This window comes from Passer domesticus, chromosome 9, assembly GCF_036417665.1.
Source record: "Passer domesticus isolate bPasDom1 chromosome 9, bPasDom1.hap1, whole genome shotgun sequence".
NCBI classification, from domain to species: Eukaryota; Metazoa; Chordata; class Aves; order Passeriformes; family Passeridae; genus Passer; species Passer domesticus.
In genome coordinates, this window is record NC_087482.1 from 160,683 (window position 1) to 183,450 (window position 22,768).

Genomic DNA, 22,768 nt, shown 5'->3' on the forward strand with positions numbered 1-22,768 from the left:
TGTGTCCAGACAGTCAGGACACAGCTTCGAGTGATTAGTTAATTAATATAAACAACTATCACTAGAATCCAATTACCAAATCCCTTCAGGTAAACAATCTCCATAACACATTACACATGTACAAAAACAACAAGAGCAGAGAATAGAGATAAGAATTGTTTTCTCTTCTTCTCTCTGTGCTTTTCACTGCCTTCCCAGGAAAAATCCTTGAGAAAGCTTGTGTCTGCTGCTCTCTGTGAAGAGAGCTGAGGCAACACAGGGCCAGATATGCCAGACACAAGTAAGGGATATTCCTGTCAGGGCAGTGGATGTAGCACATGGCCAAGAAACATGCTGACCTGAAAGGGAGGTAGAACAGAGGACTCGGCTCACCCACATCACCACAATTGTCAAGGTGCTGCTGCAGCCATGAGGGACTGCTCCTGCATGCAGTGGAACAACCTTGCTCACAATCAAATTCCCCCAGCACTCACAGCCATACTCAGGATGTCCCAGCTCGCTCCAACTGGTAACCTCAGAGCCCTCCCCTAAACCTCAGTGCCAGCCCCATTGGCTGCCAGGGCCATTAGCACCAGCAGAGCTGCCCAGGCAGAGCCAGCCTGAGGAGACATCTGAGGCCACATCTCTCAACAGTTTATTCTTCCTGCTGCTGCACCAACTGCTGCACACTCTGGGCCTCACTGCTGGAACCATGCAGTCCCCTTGCTGCTGCCTTCTCTCCCTCCTCTTCTACCCCTTCCTCCTCTCTGGGACATGGGCAAACCTGGATGGTAAGTGGAACTCCTGGCTCATACACATCTACCTCCATGGGACTCCATAGGGGAGAGGCTTCCTGCTTCCCACACATCTTGGGCACTGCTTCCTTACTCCTCCTTGTCCCCTGGCTCCACACCTCCTCCCCAGCCGGGATGCAGCCACCCCAGGTAGGTGCAGGAAATGGGAACTGGGGCTGCAAACGCTATAAGGGGCTTATGGGGAACCCACGGATCCCTGCAACCTCAAGGACCCTTTCCTCAGCCCTCTTCTCCCAGTGCCATCTCCTCCCTGTCAACCCTTCTCTCATATAGGGACTTTCACTATCCGGCTGCTCCAGACCACCACCTTCCAAAACACCTCGTTTGTGGACATGGAGGGGCTGGGCCTGCTGGAAGACATCGAACTTGGTTCTCTTGATAAACACACATGGTCCATCCGCTTCTGCCAGCCCTGGGTGCGCCCAGCCCTGCCCCGTGCTGACTGGGACACCATTGAAAACTTGCTTAAGATCTATTTGCAGCAGTTCAACCATCTAATCAATGAAGGGGCCATGCAAAGGGACATCCCATGTGAGTACTCAGTCTTCACTGCATCCCCTTTCTTGAAAAGCAGCTGGGAAGTGGGGAAGGATCTGATAGTGCTGGTGCTGTATAGGAGACACTGACTATGCCTGCAGGAAGGCAATCCCAGCCCCTCACGTAACCTTTCTCTCCTCTTTGCCCTGCCAGACCCCTTTGTTGTTCAGTGCACAGCAGGCTGCATGCTGTACCCCAACAGAACCTCCCAGGCCTTTGGCTATGTGGGTTACAATGGTCAGGATTTCCTCAGTTTCGACACAAAGAATTTAACCTGGACCCTCTCCCAGGACACCAAGTTGTCACGGTATGTCCAGTCATTTCTCCAGAACTACACTGCCCTGAGTGAGCTGGTGGAAACTCTCTTCAATGATACTTGTGTCGATGACATGGAGGTGCTCCTGCACTATGGGAGGACAGCTCTGGAGAGACAAGGTGAGACCACCCTGACCCTGCAACAGCCACCCCAAAGGCCTCCACACTGGGCCCCAGACGTGCCCCACCAAGGCTTGCCCCACCCCTTTGCTCTCATTCCCCAGAGCTGCCTGTGGCCACGGTCTTCGCCCGCACCCCCAGCCTAGACCAGCTGCTGCTTGTTTGCCATGTCACTGGCTTCTATCCCCGTCCCATCAGCGTGGCCTGGCTGCGGGATGGCCAGGAGGTGCCTCCAGGCCCAGCGCTCAACACCAGCACCATCCTGCCCAACGCTGACCTTACGTACCAGCTCCGCAGCATCCTGGCTGTGGCCCCCCGTGATGGGCACAGCTATGTCTGCCGTGTGCGCCACCACAGCCTGGGCACCCGCAGCCTTCTCATCCCATGGGGTAGGTGCCACCCACAGGGGCTGAGATGGGGGTCCTGAACCACCCTGCCCCACCAGATGGAGCAAACCGCAGAAAGTTCATGGCAGCTTCTCCTTATGTTTCCCAGGGAGATCAGAAGTGGTGCTGATCACAGGGCTCGTGGCCGGGCTGCTTGCAGCCATGGCCGTAGCTACCATGGCGGTGCTTTGGGTGTGGAGACAAAGGTCAGTCCCTCTCTGCCACAGGGAGTGGCAGTGAGAGAGGAGGGAAAGAAATGCCATGGGGATTTCTGCACTGAGTAGCAAAGCTCTTGCTTGGGCCCTGGCAGATGCTTTCTGCACTCCTAGAAGGTCTCTGCCATGGAGCATCCAGCTATCCCCCTCTCATTTCAGAAAGCACCAGCAGATGGAGGAATCAGAGTCCAGGAACTCCATCCTGAGCAAAGACGCTTAGCTCAGAAGAGAGCAAACAGTCCCCATTCCCTCCCACTGCCTACACAGTAAAAAGAACTACCTTTTTCCGCTTCACCTAAGTTCTGGGCATTGCCAATTGCAAGACTAATTCGGTTCAGAGATACACAAGAGAAACCCGGTGAGAGAAATCTGAACTTTTGACTAACCTGAATTTTCTAAACAAACACAAGTGCACATCTATGACTTTCTCACTTGTTACACATGATCATCTCTTAGCTTATGGCACTGGCCAGTCCACCCACTAATGCTGTAGGGCACCTCAATATCCAGTGGCAAATTCTACTGATTCTGCTTCAGTAACACTTTTGTCAGAAGGTGGAAAGCTGTCCCCTTCTACTGTCACTTTCTGGGTTCTTTTCTTTTGTTTTGTTGTGTTTTGGTTTTTTTTTCTAAAAATTACCTTTATTAACCATATTCCAGAAATATTTGTGCTGAGACTGAACTGTGGTGATTCCACACAAACTAACAAAACCCAGCCAGAAATGGCTTTACAAAGTGCTGAGTAACACTGAAACTGGTGTAATGTGTGGGAGCTGCATATGTGTATGAAATGAAAATAAACCATTCATATTTTCACTAAGATAATGTGCCTTTCTTTAGCAGTTGAATGGGCTTGGAGAGGTTTTGATCAGCCATGTATGCAAGTTAAAACACCACTGAATTATTGGCACTAATTGCAGGAAGGACCAAGGCATGAGGGAAAAACAGTACATGTGTGCCTGTGAATATATGAACGTGTTCTCACATATTGCATGGAAATAAGCAACTGTGCACATGGGGGTAAAGTGACCCCAAGGTTCCCAATAAAGGAGAAAAAGAAGTCCATGTCCCATGAAAGATAGCAGAGGAAGACATAGACAAAGGAAGGCATGTAGTTCATGCTCCCAATCAACTTGAACATGTAGCTTCAAAAGGTTTGGTTTCACTGGACAACTTCCTGCAATTTCCCAGGATAAGTCTGGCAGCCATGGCAAGCCAGAAAACCTGGCTGCCTTATGGACATATCCTCCACAAATCCAATGGTGTTTGTTCTCCCCTGGCCAGAACCTGGAAACCTCAAAGCTGTGGTAAGGACTGCGCTTCCCTAGCAGCCAGCATCTACTGCTGCCATCACAAGGCTCAAGGACCTCACTGCAAGAGGAGTGACACCAAGCCTCTCAGAGCCCCTGCTGACTTGGGACAGGCAGATGAAACGCTTAGAGGGGCATGCCTTCCTGTGGCCTTGGCACCCACAGGGCAATTCCTCTCCCAAGCAGAGTGGAACATCCTGCAGCACTCATGGTACCAGGCAGACCTGGAGATCAGGTGCAGCCAGTGAGGAAACCTGTTGAGGAAAGCTGTTCATGTAAATGACCTCCCAAGAGACCCTACAGCACCACACCAATAAGCACCTGGTACCAGGGGGGTGTCTTCAAGTGTTTGCTTACATCTCCTAAGAGACCTTACAATAACACAGCCCACCCAGGCATTTTTAGAAGGTTCTTAAGGCATCTTATCACAGCTCAGTGCAGCAGTTGCTGCTGCTCACCCACCCATCCAGTATGGCACCCAGAGGCACTCTCCACTCCAACTCCCCCAGGCGCAGCTTGGGGGGTTACAGACTTCACCTCAGGGGGAGATTTCAAGGACCAATGTCACCTGTGGGGTCTTTGAGGACCAGTGGCCACATGAGAACTTCAAAGTCCAATAGTGCTCTAGGGCAGGGGATAAGTGAGGACCAGTAATCACTTCACAAGACTGTAAGGACCAATGTCACCTGAAGAAACTGTGGAGACCAGTAGTAACCTGGGGGTGACTCTGAGGACCACAGTCACTTGAGAGGACTCTGAGGACCAATGGTCTATGTGGACCAACAGCCCCCAGTCTCCTTGAGTCATTTTCAGACCAGAGAAGTCACAATTTGAAGGAGGAAGAAGCTGTGAGCAAAAAAGGAAGTGAAAAAAACTCCAAACATGAGAAGTACATTCAATAGAGAAGTGGAAGAGCTAAAGCAGAACTTTAAAGCAGATCCACCAAGACAGACATCTGGAGGAATTTCCGAGGGGGCTGAACACATTGTGACCACCCACACAAGCCAGGGGCCTGCTCCTGTCCTATGAGCAACTCAGACAACTCACAGGACAGAGGGCTGCAAAGGACAGAGGGCTGCGAATGGCCTCTCAGCTGCTCAGCAAGAAGTGACCAGCAGTCATCTCACAGGAGACCATGGGGACAAGTGATCACCTCACAGGACTGCAGAGACAAAAGCCCCCTTGTCGCTTCCCTCCCTGGCTGCCCCATGGCTGCGCTTTGCCACCCTGACAGCCAAACAGTCTCCTCTGGGTGTAGGACTAGTGGGAGGGATGTGGATCTTGTGGTGGCATAGCTGGACATCCGCTGCATCATGCTGCTGGGGAAGTTGGTGTCATTTCTGGACCTACCAGGCCACCACAGCATCCCTACTTCTCTCTGGGACAGCTCCATGGGAACAAAAGTATTCAGTGTTTGGACACTACAGAGGTGCAACCCTCAAACTTGCCCTTGCTTGTGGTTTTGGTTCTGCCTTTGCCCCCAGTGCAGGCACTACCCAAAAAAGGGGAAGAGAAACTACATGTTGAGGGGAGGAGCTGGGGAGGAGCAGTCAGCTGGGAACATTGTGGGGAGAGGTTTACTCTGGGCACCCCATGATCCCTCCAGCATTGGACACTGGTGCCAGTGGGACAGAGCACGGGGATGGCTCCCACCATTTCTGTTCCCTTGCACAGGGGGCTCTTGGGGAGGGGGACCGGATTCCTCATCAAAGCTGGTGGGAAGGAAAGGGGAGTTGCTAGGCCCATCCCCAGGTGTTTAGAGCAGAGTTAGGGCTCCCCAGCTATGTCCTACAGATTTCATCTATGTGGAACAACTTGTTGCCTCCTCCCTGGGAGCCCCATCTTCAGAATTAGGCAAGTGATGCAGGAGCAGCTTGAACTGGAGGTGACAGGAGCAGGAGGGGCTATCCCTTCTTCCTATGTAGGGGTTGAGAAGACAGCAACTGTCTTTCTCCAGTCAGGTCTGAAATCCAAATGCCATTGTCACCTGCATTGGTGCTGATGCATCCCACAAGAACAGGGATAGTACAATAGGTGGGGAGGGGGAGTCAGGAAAACCCAGCTTAGATGCTGGAATATCTATTTTCCTAGTTGTGTTTCCTGGGTCTCTTTCCCTGCCTTCTCCTTCTGGCTGGGCTTTTTCCAGCCCCAGCCTGTCAGGACACTTTGTGCTCAAGACCTCATTTCAGCTTTTGTCCCTCCCACACATCCCCAGCTTTCAGCTTGGGACTTCTGGGCCCCTCCCTTGACACACTGATTCTCCAATTGGTGGAGAGGCACCGCAGTGACTGCTGGGCTGGGTTGAAGCTTAGGTTCTCACAGGTTCTTCCTGCTCCCACAGTCACTGCTGCTGCTTCTTCAGCCTTGCCGCGTGCACCATGCAGCCTCCTCGCCTCCTCCTCTTCCTCTTCCTCGTAATCCTCCTCCCTGGGATGTGGGCAGACCCAGAGGGTAAGTGGGAGTCCTGGCTCACCTCAACTGCTCTTACCGCTCCCACCTGTCAGAGGACCCCACAAGTTCTGCTCAGGGGAGGCATGGCCAGGCCACTGTGCCATAGAGGGGGGTGGATGATTCCCAGCATCAGAGGGCCACCTCCCATCGTGCATCACCCAAACATGCTTTGTCCCTGCCCACCCTCTCTCTCTCTGCCTCCAGCTCAGGACTTCTGCCTCACCAGCTCCAACACAGGGCCTTGGGCACACAAACAGAAGAGACAACAGTGGTCCTCAGCCAGGCCTTGGGTGTTGAGTTACCCTGCAAGATGTCCTCCCCCTGCAGGGAGCCCATGGATGCCAGGCAGATCTCAGCTCCACATGGTGCTGAGGGCCTCTTCCAGCAGCCTCTCGTTCATTAGGGAGCTGCACCTGCCAGACGTTTTTTTGGGCACTGCTGTCACACAGAGAGTTTTACCACAACCCCATGAGACCTTATGCTTCCGGGCAGGGAGCATCAGACACAGAAAGTCAAGACTGATCTCTGGGCTGGGCTGGTGACCTGGCCCTATCAGGGAGCCCCAAACTTGGACAAAATGCCCTTTTCTATCAAGCATCCTCCATATCCTCTGTACTGTGTCCAGATCTTTGGCAGATACAAAGTCCTGGCACAGGTGTTTCTCCTGGGGGGAAACATCACCTCAAACGAGCAGCAAGGTGCCCCTTTATCTGCTCTGCACAGTCAGACAGCAGCTGTGGCCAGGAGGAAGGCATGGAAGGGAGGGAACAAAATGCCTAAAATCCTCTGCAGGAGACAACCACTTTGCTGAAAGTAAGATAGAGAAGGAAAAAGAGCAGTGAAGTCAGGGGAAGTTTGGACAGGAAAACAACCCTGAGCGGGATGAAGAGCACAGAATCATACAAGTGCAGAATGATTTGCAGTTTGAAAAGGACCTTTAAAGGCCATTTAGTCCAACCCCTCTGCCATCGACAGGGACACCTTCCCTGCTCAGAGTCTCAAACAACCTGGCCTTGAATGTTGCCAGGGATGGGACATCCACAATATGTCTGGGTAACATGTACAAGTGTCTCACTACCCCTCACTTAAAAAATTCTTTCTTATTATCTAGTCCGAATCCCCTGTTCCCCTCCCGCTCCAGCTTCATGTTTCCCCTTCAGCACCTCCATTCATCTCCTTCCTGCACCCTTTCCTGTCTCCATTCTCTCTCCTAGCAGAGCCACAGGTTATCCAGTACCTCCTGACTAGCCTCTTTGCCAACATCAGCTCTGCTGAGGTGTCATGTGTGGCACTCGTAGGGGACATAGCTATCTTAACACTGGATCCAGCCAACTGGAGCATCCACTTCTATTGGCCCTGGGTCAGCCAGGCTGCAGCTGAAGGCGACGGGGAAAAGATAATGTCCCAGTACAAAATTGTTCTGCGCAATATGATCCGATTTGTGCACGACACAGTTCAGCAGACAAAACAGCATTGTGAGTACAGAAACGAGCCCTGCCTGAGCCCTAGTCCTTCTCCCCAGGTTTTGGCTGTTGCCTCCTCCCCACCAGGATGGCATTTGTGGGGGCGGGGGGTGGGTCTCACAAGGTGCAACAGCTCCTGACACACTGCAGCTGCTGGGGAATATGATTAGCAGGAATGGGTAGGGCAGCAGACCAAAAATACCCCTAGGAGCTTCTGCCATCTGGCAAAAGGAACCCCTCTTTATATCAGGGTGCTGCCACCAAATTTACAGGAGCTGAAGGATTGACACAGCAAAGATCATGAAAGAAAAAATTGGGGGCAAATACTGTAGGGGACAGAATTCTTTTTAAGCAAGCACCCCACACTGGTATCCACTCCATTCTTCCAAGGGGCCTGAGGGCTTGCTGGGTGTCTGGGGTCTCCTGAAGCATGGCCTTACCCCCTTCTGCCCATTGCACCCTGCTTTCCACTGCATCCCTGTATGTGCTCTCAGACATATCCCACCTCATGCCACCCACGTTCCACACACCCATGGGACCTCTCCATTGGCTTTGCCGTTGACAGACCCATTGGTGGTTCAGATCCGTGCAGGCTGTGTGCTGTACCCCAATACAACGAGCCAGGGCTTCCTCAATATTGGCTGGGATGGCAGAGACCTCGTAGCTTTTGAGGTAGATAAACAGGGCTGGGAGGCCCGACAGCCATCCCAGGTGGCAGAGCTGGTCAGCAAGAGCCTCAACAGACAGAAGTCTCTCAGAATACTCCTGGAGTATCTTCTCTCTATCTGGGTATGCCAGAGCAACTTCCTCACCCTGAAGAAGTATGGGAAGGAAATTCTAGAGAGACAAGGTGAGACCACCCTGACCCTGCAACAGCCACCCCAAAGGCCTCCACACTGGGCCCCAGACGTGCCCCACCAAGGCTTGCCCCACCCCTTTGCTCTCATTCCCCAGAGCTGCCTGTGGCCACGGTCTTCGCCCGCACCCCCAGCCTAGACCAGCTGCTGCTTGTTTGCCATGTCACTGGCTTCTATCCCCGTCCCATCAGCGTGGCCTGGCTGCGGGATGGCCAGGAGGTGCCTCCAGGCCCAGCGCTCAACACCAGCACCATCCTGCCCAACGCTGACCTTACGTACCAGCTCCGCAGCATCCTGGCCGTGGCCCCCCGTGATGAGCACAGCTATGTCTGCCGTGTGCGCCACCACAGCCTGGGCACCCGCAGCCTTCTCATCCCATGGGGTAGGTGCCACCCATGGGGCATGGGGTGCAGGCTGCAGATACCAGCCATTGGCCCTGTGAGGAGCAGCTCCTGACTGGTGCTGCAACCCTCACACACTCTTCTCTCCCTCTCCCAGAAAACCGCAGCACAGCTCCAACCATCAGCATCACTGTTGCAGTGCTGCTTCTTGTGGCCACAGCCTTTGCTGGGGGATTTTGGTGGTGGAAGCGCAGGTGAGCCCTCCCTCTGTAACCTGCTGTAAGATTTATGGGAATATAGGTCAATCCAGGGGTTGCAGCAGGTCTGTAGGAGTGAACTCCCTGACTCAACTCACACATACCCTTTGCAGGAAAGGTAACGAGGCTACATGGGAGACCCAGGAATTCATCATTTGAGGTCTGGTTGCCCACACAGCAACAGCTGCTTGCTCTCCATTCTTAGTTCATGTCCCACCCCTGACCCATCAGCACCGACATGGTTTTGTTCTGGAAAACCACTGCATTAAACAGCTACAAAATTCCTCTGATACATATGGCTCCTGTGTCTCTCACCCTTCTTCCTCCTCAGTAGCTTTTCTCAGGAAACCCCTCAGTGCACTACAGATACTCCATATTGCAGCCAAAGACTCTTCCTTTTTCTGGATTCTGGTTGGTCTCCACCTGGCATGTCAGGAGAAGCCAGTCCTCTGACAGCCTCGCCCACATCTCTCCATGGCCAGTGTCTGTTCCTGACAGGACAGTTACAACCCAAGGCCAAACCACTGTGAGGCTGCTGAGTGAGATGTGGGATGGAGCAGACCACAAATCAGGGAGAGATGGAGAGATACAAGTTCTTTCACTGGGGAGAGAAGGGAAGGGAGGAATCAAGTAACACCCCTGACATCACTGACATATTTTGAGCTGCTCCATCTCCAGGGCTGATCTCACCCTCAGTCCAGAATGGTTTTACATCAGGATCTCCTCCACTTCTGACTCCTGCCCCCATGCTTGCCTCCTCTCTCTGTAAAATCTGGAAGGATGGGGGATTGTCACCCTTCCACTATGCCTGCCATGAAAAAGCCATGCTGAGGCTCTGGGAGACTGAGCAACACACACCACAGCAGGATGTGGAATAAGGATTGTCATCAGTTCATTTTGTATTGTCCATTGCTCCTTCCTCCTCATCCTGCTCCAGTGTGGAGTCCCACTCACAGGAGACCAACTTTCACAAATGTCTCCATCAAGGGTCCTTTCTATGGTGTCACTCCTTCAGGAACAGGCTGCTTCAGTGTGGATTCCCCTCAGGGTCACAAGTTCTGCCAGGAACCTGCTCCACCATAGTGTCTCCATAGGGTCACAGTCCCTCTCAGGCACACCTACCTTCTATGGCATTGCACTCCTCCAAATGCTGCAGGTGGATCTCTGCAGCTGTGGACCTTCATGGTGTTATAAATAAGAAGCTTGACTAGGCCAATACTCAAGCAGCAATCAATTTATTAATTAATACGGTAAACTATGAGCAATACAGCGCTGGTTACAGTGGGGGAAATTTTCCCTCCAACTGCACACCAATAGGTGGGGCTTACAGATATTTACAGGGGTTTTCATAAGCTTTTTCAGCAGTTTCTATTCCAAATTTTTACGTCACAATTCTATACACTATTGTGATTTAGTTTTTCTCAGGATGTATCCCAGAAAGGAGTATCCCCAGATGGTGGGGTCCAGCTTCCGAAAGAAGAAAGAAGTCTCCCAGCTGGTGAGGTCCAGGGTCCAGATGCGGGTTCACCTTTTAATTGCAAGGACTATAAATCTCATACCAGTGATGTCCAGCTTCCCTTGGTCGAAACTATCAATCCTGGAGTTGATGTTCATCTTCCTTTCTCAAGCTTTTCCATATTTTGTTAAGGCATCGAGATAAGCATGTTTCCTTTTTATATATTCTAAAGCTATAGTTTTAAAGATCCTTACTACAAGCAATATTTTAAAACTATACTTCAAAAGGTTATTATTGCAAAACTCATTTTAGCTAGAAGCAGAAAGTTCCTGTCAAACAGCAACATCCTTAAAGCTTTAATTCAAATGCTCCTAAATCAACTTAAGACTTATAAAGGTTAATTGCAAACAAAGGATAGGTTCAAAAGCCTTCTTCCGTGCTTTACTTCCTCAGTTATTTATTAGAATTGTCTTTATAACTGTCCCACGGTCAGTTTCCACACATATCACAATCACAGATACACAGGTTGCCTGTATGTACCTGACACGAAACACAGCTTTGTATTTCACAATGGGCTGCTGCAGGACAGCTGCTTCCCCAAGGTCTTCACCACAGGCTGCTTGGGCCCCATCTCTGCGCAGTTCCCTGGATCCAGCAGGGTCCCCGCCGGGTCCCTGCCGCACCGCGCCCGAGCGAGCTGCCAATGGTGACTCGGACTGCACCTGACGTCACCTGGTGCCCGGTAGATCCCCGGCGCCCCCCCCGCCCGCCTCACGCTGCCATTGGCTGTGCCACGGCCCGTTCGCCAATGCCGTGCGTGCTCCTCCTACGTCACCGGCCGGCGGTGCAGACCCGGACTCCCCGGCCCTGCCCTCGGCCCCGTCCAAACCCGGGCCTGCGCTTCCAAGCACTCGCTGTGGCTTCCCTCCGATTCCGCATGTCCCCGGACCCAGCCCTCAGTCACCCCCAGCACTGCAGAGCCGGGGACGAGCCCAAGGCGTTTCTCGCCTCAGCGCCAGATTTCAAGATAAAGGCAAAAAGCCAGGAAGATGTTTGCAGTTGTCAGGCCTGCTTAAAAACCCAAAGCCATGCTCCATCACCTGTCCTGGGGAGCCAAAGAGACACGACATGGTGAAATAATCCAACTATTTGGTCCAGAATTATTAGAGCACTGTGGGCCTCGTTGTCGTGACCTTCCTTCCTTCCTTCCTTCCTTCCTTCCTTCCTTCCTTCCTTCCTTCCTTCCTTCCTTCCTTCCTTCCTTCCTTCCTTCCTTCCTTCCTTCCTTCCTTCCTTCCTTCCTTCCTTCCTTCCTTCCTTCCTTCCTTCCTTCCTTCCTTCCTTCCTTCCTTCCTTCCTTCCTTCCTTCCTTCCTTCCTTCCTTCCTTCCTTCCTTCCTTCCTTCCTTCCTTCCTTCCTTCCTTCCTTCCTTCCTTCCTTCCTTCCTTCCTTCCTTCCTTCCTTCCTTCCTTCCTTCCTTCCTTCCTTCCTTTCATTTTCCTTTCTTTTCTTTCTTTTCTTTTCTTTCTTTTTTTCCACATACCTATGTGTATGAATATAAAGCATGTGTATAAAACTCCTGAAAATTTAAACTTCCAAATTTCACACCAAAGGAATAAAGTCTTCCTGTTTGTGTGGGTTTCCTGCAATTCCCACTTCTTTTGAGAAACATTTCTTGCTAGTGGGTATGCCAGGCAGAAATATGAGACACCAAGGTACTATCATCTTTGGGGACTGACACCATCAAAACTGCTTCTAATCAGCTCCAGGGTAAAGCCTTTACTGTAAAATTAATTGATGGACATTATAAACTGAAGAGATTAAAGTTTACCTGATCTGTGAACCTTTTATCCCTCATTCAAACATGGTCTCTGAATGCCTTCAAAACCTTCTCACCAGTACCAGTTTATTCACAGCTGGCTGCAAACCAGGGACAAACTTCTTAGGGGTCAGAAAGCACCTTTGAACAGATATTTAAACTCTGATCCAGCCATACCCTGCAGCCCTACTGATGACCTTGAGTAAGAATAAGGCCTATACACTAATAATCAAGATGTCTTAGGCCATTGGTTTCTCCCAGATGGTCACTAATCTCCAGAAAATGCTTTCCCGCCTAAGTTGTTAATGCCTAATTAACCCCACAATGGTGATATCTCTGCCATCGATACAAGTTTTCTATTCCCCCTTAAAGGCATTAAAGACTTTCCAATCAAGGCACACACTTTCCAAGAAGCACAGCAGCCTATTAGTTACACTCCAGTTACTGGGAAATAAGATCCATGTGAAGTATACATATGTCAGATGACACTTTGCACATCTGTAGAAAATGCTTTAGCCATTAAAAACCTCCTGATCCCAGGACTGCATATACATTCCAGATCCCTCTCTCAATGTCCCAGTGGAAGTTACAATGCAGACGACGACTGTCAGCTTTGGTAACCTTTCTTGGAATAAATGTTTTTTTCAGGACTTCCTTCAGCTCAACCAAACCAAGCAGCAAAAAGCGTTCATGACAAATTGGTTAACAAATTACCTTCTTTTCACTCTAGTGGACAACTCAAGTCTTACTTCCTGCATCTATGAAAACTTTAAAAATACCAAATCCCTCTGGTTATGGCACATAGCACAGGTTTCATAGCACTTTTTTCAGTCTTGTGGAGGGATGGGATATTTGGAGCCCCATTTTAGAGAGAAGGAGCTAAAGCAAATGGAGAGGGGCTAATCCTCCCTCATTTTGCATGCTCTGGTCAAATAACCTGATATGGTTTTTCAGAGCACATGGAAGGATGTATTTGATTGTGAGAAATGTGTATTTTATGATTGGCTTTTCGCAAGTATTAAAATGAATATTGTATGTGTTATGTTAGAAAGTTATGCTGGTATTCATTTTCTTAAGTAGTGAATTAAATATAGTTTTAGGTGATAACAAAATGTTAAAATAGAAACTATGCTATGTAAGATATTTGTTTAAGAAAGGACTTGCACGAGATAGAAGCCACAGGACACCTAAATCTTTCAGAGAAAGGGAATTTATTGCTCCCTTATCAGCAGAAAACTAACTTCTTCCCACCTTACTCAGACAGGAAGATGGCATGAGGATTAAGAGGAAGAAGTTGACAGTGACCAGACAGAATCCTGTTTGAATGGAATTTATGCATCATGTATGAGATGTATGAATATGCAACAGGAGATTGTTTTTAAGGGTTAATCCTCTGTTAACGGGGGTCCTTTTTCGGGCTTGTGTTGACCAGAAAAAGGTACCTGGACATCCGTATCTCTTTGTTTTTATTGTCTCATATTGTCCTAATCTCAATTGTTCAAATTTTATTACTCTAATTATATTACTATTTTTATAACCATTTTGTTACTATTAAACTTTTAAAATTTTAAAAACAAGTGATTGGCTTTTTTCACAGTGACCCCTCCACTACTCCCCATATGGAAGAGACACCACGTGCATCTCTGCCAGCAGGGTGTTAACCTTTTCACCTGATGCCAGTTTCTCCAGACCTGCTTGTTAAACTTTTCCGTCTTAGGCAATTTCTCCATCACATTCTTCAGCAATGCCTACCTTCTTACTGCTCTGCAAAAATGATTTACCACCTTCCCTTCCTTGCTTTCCACAGCAGTTCAGCACAGTGGAAAGTGTATTTGCATCCACAATTTATAACAGAAAAACCAAAATTATTCTTTCTAAGGTACTTCCTGTTTGGAGCAAACATATTTAGCTAAGGAGAGAGAGGCATCTCTCTGTCATTTGTTTCCTACAAATAATCTGAACTTAGTAAATTCTGGCCTGAACTTTGGAAACTCATCCATCCTTGGTTAATAACCCATCTCTTTATTGCCTTCTCTATTCTGTTATTTCTTTTCTTCTTGAAATCTCTCCAAGAGCTGCAGGGCTGATGCTTGTTGTTCACATGAGCTGCCTGCACCATGATCCCAGAACTGAGTGACTGGGAAAGGATGCAGGTCTTGGGATCTCCTCTGGTCAAGATGACCCCGAGATGTATTAAAAGTCTCTTTTCTCCAACCTAGCTGTCGAAGAAGGAGTCAGAAGTTTTGGCTCGTGTTCTCAAGGTTGTTTATTATTTCTTATCTAAAATATTTTCTGTCTGGCCTGCCCAGATCTGTTCAGCAGGTTAGTCCATGGCACACTGCACTGCCCTGAGGTGGTGCTATCTCTTTATACTAAAAACTACATGTACTTTATTTACAGTTATTTTCCAATACCTATCATCTATGTTAGACTGTGTAGTTCTACTCTAAATCAATCCAAATATGCTAACATCACCCAGAAGATGGAGGCTAGGAAGAAGAAGGGAGAAGGACAGGACAACGCCCAAATTCCTCCATCTTGTCCCCTAGACCCCCACAGTAAAATTCTTCAAAATTCCACCTTTCACCCTGTGACAACTACTGTTATGCTACTTAAACTTTTGTGAATTGTAATTCTTCATATGAAGTTGTTAATTTGCTCTATGAGTTGAGATCGAATTCCTAAGTGTCTTTGGCTTCCTGCCAGGGTCTCCGAGCCCCTGCCAGGATTTTGAGCCATCCAGGGCACCCAGACGGATGTCCTGGGTTCCTACATGCAGGAACTGTTTCAGTCATGCTGCAAAATTACTTGTTTCAGATTTTTTCTTCTGTAAACAAACTTCAAATTTTAATAAACATCTCAAAATTGGACAAGAGATAATTTCTCTCTAATAGTGACTAAATAGACACTCTTCTTATTTCTCCCTCCAGTATAGAAATTGGCGTAAACACGCTAAAAGTATCCAGCAAATTATTACAGCCAGCTTGACCCCTAATTGCTCTTGTGCTTTCCTGAAAGTAAAATAAGAAGCTCTTAAACTCTGTGTTCAAGGCCACAGCAACTTACCAGACAATCATCACACATACCAGAGAAAGAAGGGCCAGGAATCCCGGTGGATCCTATTAATCTTTTGCCCTTACTATTTACCTCAGTTTAGCCCTTTTTCTGGTGGTTTTGTTTTGTGTTGTTTTGTATTGTTTTGGGGGTTTTTTCTGTTCAGCCCATGTGTCTGAACCAGTAGCATGCTTATTTCACCTGGCAGCTAGAATCACTCAGCCCCATACACCACATCACCTTCCACCAGCTCAGACCCATGTCCATGGTTGATACAGCTCTCATGAATGTTTCTCTGACTAGCTTATTTTAGCTTCACTTTTGCTACCCATTCAAAACGGTCTGTACTGGGACTGCAGTTCTGTCGCTTTAAGACACAAAATAAAAAGACACGCACACTGGAATCTCTAAGGTAAAAAGAAGGGCAGTTTATTTTTTGACTCTAATATTTATAGATCTTTAAAAGTGATAGTGGATTGGAGGGTGACAGTGTTGCCTCTCCAACGACACTGGACAAACTAACAGTCCGTCAAGTTTCTCCTCCTCCAGAAAGGAATGTAAACATTTAATTATTCACATAAAGTGTGTGAGAAAGTTCATTACAACAATGTAAACATCAGAAGGCTTAGAAGAACTTAGAAGAACAGATTCCTGTGAATCTGTGCTTGTGGAAGTGGGTTGTGTCTGATATTTTCAAGGTATTTTTCCCCAGACCTAAAGGTAGCATCCTGTGGAATGGCAAAGAGATGGATGGAGAACAGCAGTTCTGCCATGGAAGCCTGGGAAAAAGGGCTTTTGCCACTGGACGTGACAGTTTGCCACCTGGAAGTTGCTTTCCTTTCTCATGCTTTTGGCAAGAGCAACGGCTGTCTGTGAAGGGAAGAGCAGCATTCAACTGGCAGTGAGCAAAACTGAAGGCAGGAGCAGCTCTAGCAACTGCAATTTTGAGGGCAACGCAGACGGACTTGAATATCAGAGTAAAGCTGAAATCTGAAGATATCTCTCTCTTTTTTCGTCTCTCATTTCTCCCTCTCCCACCAGCCAGAGCGATCTGAGCATTTGTGCTAATTCATCAGCTGATTCAGCTCTTTGCTTGGAAAATCCGTTGTAGGTGACAGAGGTCACCTTAAGTCAACCACCCTGGGATAATAGCCTGAGGATGGAGAGATCAGCTCCCTTTCGGTACTGGGATCTGGTTTCCTTTCATGCTACTTGTGTTTTGGCAGGGTGGATTTTTATTTGGGGGGGGGGGGGGGGTTGTGTTTTAAGGGTTTAAAAATTTATTTTTACCATCTGTGTACAATGACTTCAACCAAAGAGAAATACATACTGTACTGAACAACAGTATGTTGAATGTTAATCCTCATAGCTGTGATAAACAGGGAAAGAGCATTCAAGTCATTATACCAATCTTCATTAAGTATATTGGTGCTGACAGACTATTTCTCTGACATTTACTTGCTGTGTAAAAGAGAAGGAAAAACTTTTCTTCTCCTAAAACCCCCTTTGAGTATTTCCAGGGTGATCATGCAGTACCTTTTTTTCCCTCCAGAATAAGTTTTAACACTTTGAAAAATAATGTGGGTTTGTTTTTGTTTGGTTGATTTTTTTATCTGACATAGGCTACATATATTGAACAGTCTAGAGGATTTTAAGTTCATTTTCACCTAGGGTCATTACCATACCTTTACCAAACATCTAAGCAGTCCCAAAGTCTTATGCCTAAAGTTGGGTTTTTTCTGTAGAAAATAAGACGAGAAATTTGGAACAGCTTGCTAGGGTTTCTTACAGCTGTTTCAGGGCCAGCTTAAAGATTTATTGTTCTGGTGTTTGCTATAGTTAAGCTGTACACAAATGCAGTGGATAAAAAGGAGATTAAAATTATTATGTGCTGTACCCTAATTGTGGTACACTTGAACTTCTCCAAAGTAATGTATGAAAAGAAAGACATCTAGAAGGAGTTTCCTGTCTGCAGTGACCCCAATTTTAAGCACAGATTAGATTGGTTTACACATTCAGATACCTGAATGTTTTCCAGCATTGGATTATAATGCGTACCTGCTTTGGGATTTGGACTGAGGTTAAATAAAATTACCATTGCAGGGCTTTGCCTTTGCTATGACTTTTCCACTAGGGAAAAATTTTTCTGCAGGTTAATTTCCACAAGAAGAAATACTACCCAAATTTATTTTAGCATTCAAGATGGTTCTTGTATAATTCTACCACTTTGTTCTCAGTGGATAGCTTTAAAATCGCATCAGGAAAAAGAACAACAATCTCCAGCTGTTGTGTAAGTCTATATCACCAAAGTACACTTGGCCATGACATCTTGAATCAGTGGGGTGGCAGCTAAGCCTTTGCACTGATGGAGTCTAGGAACAGTGACCTGGGGAAATGGGCAATGGTCTCTGGCTGTGCTCAGGAGCAGGTGATGGGCACTAGCCAGGCTGTACTCCTCCACTCATTATACAAAGTTTTACTATCCTTGAAGGATGAAGGGAAACTTCACTTTGACAAGTGACTCCAGTTTTCTGAAAATGGGCAGGAATGCTTTCAAATTAGCTATTGCAGTATTTATAATTTCTGCCTTTGCATCTTGGGCAGTTTATAATAAAGTTTGAAACCCAGAAAAAAGCAATAGCTCTAGATATGATCTAGAAAACAAATTACACAGTGAAATCTCTTGTGCTATGATGAGTTGATCACCTCATCTCTATTAACCCCTCAAACTAGTCAGATCTCACAATTCACTTGTAATCCCAGAAATATTCAGGATGTGAACTGAAGCTGTGTCCTGAGAGCAAGTCATAACATGCAGGTTTCAGTTTAGGAGAGGGAGGAGCACTGAAGGGTAGCTAATGTGCTTGAGCCCAGAGCTGCAGAGAAAACCTGGAATGAAGGCTCTGAAAGTATGAGGTGAAAGAAAACAAGCCAGTATTTATAATTAAAAATATCTTAATGATGAATCAGTTGTGAATGGGTGGGACTAGAAATGCTACCTGCTTGGGCAGACAGAAGAAAAACATAAAAGGCCATGAAGAAATCCTAATACTGAAAAACAGAGTGTAGAGGAGAGGTAATGCTGTTATTTTCCTCACTTATCTCTATCAAAGAATCAGGAAGTTTAAACCTCTAAAAACATGCTGTGACAGTCGTGATGATACAGAAGCACACAAGAGTGAAAATGCCTTTTACTGAGAATTCTGAAAGTAACAAAGTAAAGGAATTTCACATGCACACTCTAGGCTAAGGACATTGATTTGCTACTTCTAAGGTCTGGGTGACTGAGTGTCACATCAGTACTGCCAGGACAAACGCATACCTGCACTCGATGCACAGGGAGCTCCAGGCAGTGTCAGGACCCTGAAGAAAAATTGACCAAGGCAGCTTCATGACTAACAGGCAGCATTCAGCCATGACACAGCTTATTAAAGGGGTAAGTGCGCAGGAAGAAGTTCAAAGTAGCTTGAAAAAACCCTGCAGCTGTGAGTAAATACATTGCTTTGTTTTTGAGACTTTGTGGAGTGCTCAAACACGTAATTGTTTTTATTATGCATGCTATTTGCTCACCAGTTCATTACCGATTGTTTTGACACTGGAAGAAAGTCCAAGCCACACTTGGTGTATGAAAGGATGATGAAGCTGTAGAGCTCCTGACCATGGGAGTGAAGCATCTCCCCAACCCACCTTTATGGGGCTGCTTAGGAATTGCACTGGTCTAACTAGTAGAGGTTTGTCTCTGTTCAGTCATCACTATGCTTTAGAAATTAGTTCCACCCATGGTGCCCCAATGAGTGTCCCAATCACTGTGCTTTTGCCACCAAACGTGCCCAATGGATGTCACCTGGGGCAAAGACTGATGCCATTTTCCTGACAAGCTGGCAAATCCTTTTCCGGCAGCAGCACAGTACAGCTGCCCAAGTGTCACTGTCTCATAGCTGGTCACAGCACTGGCTCTTGATGCAACCTGTCCCTCCTTTCATCAGCTAGCTCAGCCATAGGGGAACACCTTGTCCCGTGGCCGTGGTTATCCTCAGGATGACTCGCGGGACACAGTTTGGTCTCGGTCAGTGAGCAGAGAATGCCTTGCAGCAGGTATACCACCTCCAGATGCAGAACACCGGGATCAGAGAGATGCTGGAAGCTCTCGTGTGGGCCTGGCTGGTGTGGGCCTGGCTGGTGCCAGGTGACCCTCTGTTCTCTCCGTGCTGCTGTGGCACCGCCCGCCGCACCGGAACATCTCGCCCCCGACACACTGTGGTGCACGGGCCTCATCTTTCATACCCAGCCGATCCCGACGCTTTCTCAAACCCGCCACGAAAGCCCTCCTGAGCGTGGTCCGGGCCGCCAGGGCGTGTACACGGGCTGTGTGCAAGAGGTATGTGCCCATGGTCCCGGGGCCTGTGCCCGAATTTGTATCCAGGATCACGGCGGGGGGGGCTGGGGTGCGTTCGCTGTCCGGCCAGGCCGGCCCCGGGCACCGCCGGCCCTACGCCCTCGCCGACACGCTACCCCACTCCGCCCGGAAGAGGTCGCTCTCCTCCCCTCCGCCACCACCCTCTCTTGTCGCGGTGCTTGCCGGGAGTTGTAGTCTGGCGAGCCGCGCGGTGCGCGGCGCGACGAGCACTGAAGACTCCCGTTCCCAGCGTCCCGCGGGGCGCCGGCCCGGCCGTGCCTTTTGAATGATTTCACTGCGCTCGGCGCTTGCGGCGAGGGCAGCGGCGGCGGGCGGGATCCAGGGAGGATCCGCGGCGGGAGCGGAGCGCGCCTGGCCCGTCGATGGCGGCCCGAGCGGGCCCTGCCGTGGCCGCCTGCGAGCCGTGCCGTTGTTAGGAGTGGTAAACGGGCTGCGCGTTCACCCCTTCGCCCATCCGCCTCGGCGGCCGGCGGCCCCTCCGCCGACATGTCGCTGGCCATGGAGGAGGAGGAGTACGCCCGGCTGGTGATGGAGTCGGAGCCCGAGTGGCTGCGGAGCGAGATCAAGCGTCTCTTCCAGGAGCTGGGCGAGACCACCCGGGAGAAGATCCAGGCGGCGGAATACGGGCTGGCAGTGCTGGAGGAGAAGCAGCAGTTGAAGCAGCAGTATGAGGAGCTGGAGCTGGAGTACGAAACCATCCGCAACGAAATGGAGCAGCTGAAGGAGGTGAGGCGGGGGCGGCGGCAGGTGGGCGGCCTGGTCCCGAGCGCGGCCGTGGCGGATGGAAGGGCGAAGGCATCGCGGAGCGGTGGGAACGGGGCCGCTTTGGAGTCGGGGGCGGCAGGTTGAGGGGCCCAGGGCTGCTGTGGGGCGACCAGCTGGTTCTCAGGCTTCGGCCTGGCTCCGGCACGGCGGTTGCCCCTTCCCCAAAATGACAGCTCCGAGGCGCCTGGCTGCAGGCCGGCCCAGAAAAGGGAAGGAATGGGGAAAAAAAAAAAAAAAAAGCCTTTCTGCTCCAACCCCCGCTCCTGTGAAGGGGGTTAATGGGAGGGAAGCGGTTAGACGGTTTTCTTTCTCTTTCCGTCCCGTTCCGTTCCGCCTCGGGATCCGGTGGGTGGGCTGTAGGGCGAGAAGCCAGGTCGGGGTTGCCCCTCCCCGGGGTTGCGGCTGCCGCCACCGCGCCCCGGAGCGAAACTCGAGCAGGCGGCGGGGGGCGAGGGCCGGGGCCAAGGTGCGGTGGCGATGCTGTCATATACCTGCTTGTGAGTGGAAGGAGAAGTCTTAGGTTGGTGTTAATCACTTCCTCAATGGGGACCACCGCAAAAATAATACAGCAGACTTCAGTTCATATAGCTTTATTTTGGTGCTGGTCCTGCCGTTGGCTTTTTTTTTTTATTATTATTTTCTATTTTAAGGGAAAGTCCAGATCTAATCTGTACAGGAGAGTAAAGTCTGTCAGTATTAGGCAATTTGCACATTAAGTTTTTCTCATGCAAGATCTCCTCTAGGTGTAGAATGGGGAAAAAGTGCTGTCCGGGGAACAGTCAAAGAATGCATACCGGTGGTTTGCACTCCTTATGAGCTGATCCCATCAGCCCACTGTAGAGCATGGCCCATGGGACCTTGTCTGCGTATAGCTTTGTTTGGTTCAGTGATTTGGCATGCAGGCAAATCTTGTGCTGCTTTTCAGCTGATTTAGGCCTTGCCTTGATTGCGAAACATCTGATGCAGCCTAAGAGGTGAATATAGGTGGATTTGACCTGTACAAATTTTATCCAGTGGGGCTTAGCTTTAGTTTATTCAGTTGGAGATGGATTTTAAGTAAAATCAGAATACAGTATTTCAAAGGAAAAGTAAATCCTTGTAACGGACTGGTACATAATCAGCTGAATTGATGAATGCTCTCCCTTTCTGTTTATTATATATCTTCTGGTCTTGTAAATAAAGCTTTATTTTGCTTTTATTGCATTAAACAAGTATAAGCAAAGAGGTTAATTACTTTGAATTACATGGCTCTAAACTCTTAACTAAATATGCAAGCTGAATGGATATGCTGCTGTTCCTAAAGTCACTTGAGACCAGCGCAGTTACAGTAGCATGCAGGAGCAGAAACTTGGAAGTCAAGGGCAGAGGCAGTTGTAGAGTTGAGCTCAAGGGAGAGAAAAGTCAGTAAGCCCAGTTGGTAGGTGGAATGTGAGACATAGCGTGGAGGAGTTACAGGACTGGCCCAACCTCATTCAGCAAGGCAGTGCCTGACACACCAGTGGGAGCCAGGATGCCTCCATCGCAGGTAGTGCTTTAGTCACTGGGCTGTGCTATGTGTGTTCGGGCATTACATGTTTTGACTTGCTGATGGAAAAAAGCTTGATTATACTGTCTTTTCATTTGTTTAGGGCTCTAACAATTGAAAAGCTTGTAAAAGAGATTAAAAAGAAAAAAAATACAGAATCAGTAATGATTCACTCTTTTTTGCTTTTGACATTTTGAAGGATTTGCTTTGTGTGTTCATGTCATGCTCTAATTAAGCCAAAACCTGGGAAGCAGACAATTCTGGAACAGCTTGAGGACTCTGATAGCCTACTCAGGGAAAGAGCATTGCTCCTCTAGCTTTCTTGTGATGCTGTGCAGGAATCTGGTTTTCTGTAGATTTTGTAAACCTTTAGCAGATGTATGAAGCATTATGCTCAGAGAAGGAGTTTATTATCTTTGCTCTTTTATTATCTTAGTGTTTTTCCCACACTCAGCTAGAGGAGTGCTGCATACAAGACTTACTACATGTCATGGTCCAACCTAAAGGTATGCCACCTTGGGTTACTTAAGTTGTTCTGGGGAATGTGGGAGACTGATGTGAAACTAGATCAGTATTGCTTTCCATCTCTTCTTAACTGTCCTTCCTGCAGCCTATTAAAATACCGCCGTTTTAGTCTCTGTAGAGCTTACTTTGTTAATCTGTGTTGAGAGAGCTAAGTGTCACAA

General features: G+C 48.6%; 3 protein-coding genes across 13 annotated transcripts in view; all 3 read left to right on the forward strand.

Moving 5' to 3' along the window:
- The first annotated feature begins 577 nt into the window (after nt 1-577).
- On the forward strand, nt 578-2,587 carry LOC135308303 (T-cell surface glycoprotein CD1b-3-like). Its single transcript, XM_064433243.1, has 6 exons — nt 578-770; nt 1,068-1,325; nt 1,485-1,766; nt 1,871-2,155; nt 2,262-2,358; nt 2,527-2,587. Exons 1-6 carry the CDS (start codon nt 692-694, stop codon nt 2,585-2,587), a joined length of 1,062 nt encoding a protein of 353 aa, XP_064289313.1. The 5' UTR covers nt 578-691.
- A 3,395-nt stretch (nt 2,588-5,982) lies between these two features.
- Nucleotides 5,983-11,043, forward strand: LOC135307496 (antigen-presenting glycoprotein CD1d-like). 4 transcript variants are annotated; one of them, XM_064431884.1, is made up of 6 exons: nt 5,983-6,128; nt 7,343-7,603; nt 8,157-8,441; nt 8,546-8,830; nt 8,947-9,043; nt 10,462-11,043. In XM_064431884.1, exons 1-6 carry the CDS (start codon nt 6,056-6,058, stop codon nt 10,691-10,693), a joined length of 1,233 nt encoding a protein of 410 aa, XP_064287954.1. In that variant the 5' UTR covers nt 5,983-6,055; the 3' UTR covers nt 10,694-11,043. The 4 variants fall into 4 exon arrangements, with proteins under 4 accessions (XP_064287954.1, XP_064287955.1, XP_064287957.1 ...); XM_064431885.1 differs by having other exon boundaries at nt 7,346-7,603; XM_064431887.1 differs by lacking the exon at nt 10,462-11,043 and adding an exon at nt 9,160-9,336 and having other exon boundaries at nt 8,947-9,068.
- A 9,032-nt stretch (nt 11,044-20,075) lies between these two features.
- The window catches only part of BICD2 (BICD cargo adaptor 2), a 57,010-nt gene continuing 54,317 nt past the window's right edge, over nt 20,076-22,768 (forward strand). For 6 of the 8 annotated variants that reach the window (XR_010368227.1, XR_010368228.1, XM_064431888.1 and 3 more), the window contains exon 1: nt 20,076-20,518. Coding sequence is in view for 5 of the 8 variants with exons in the window: in XM_064431888.1 (XP_064287958.1) it covers nt 20,279-20,518 (240 nt within the window). In the remaining 3 variants the exon portion in view is untranslated. Of the gene's footprint in view, nt 20,519-21,056; nt 21,078-22,768 lie in introns of those variants that run through there. The other 2 variants (XM_064431892.1, XM_064431895.1) reach the window with 2 other exon arrangements.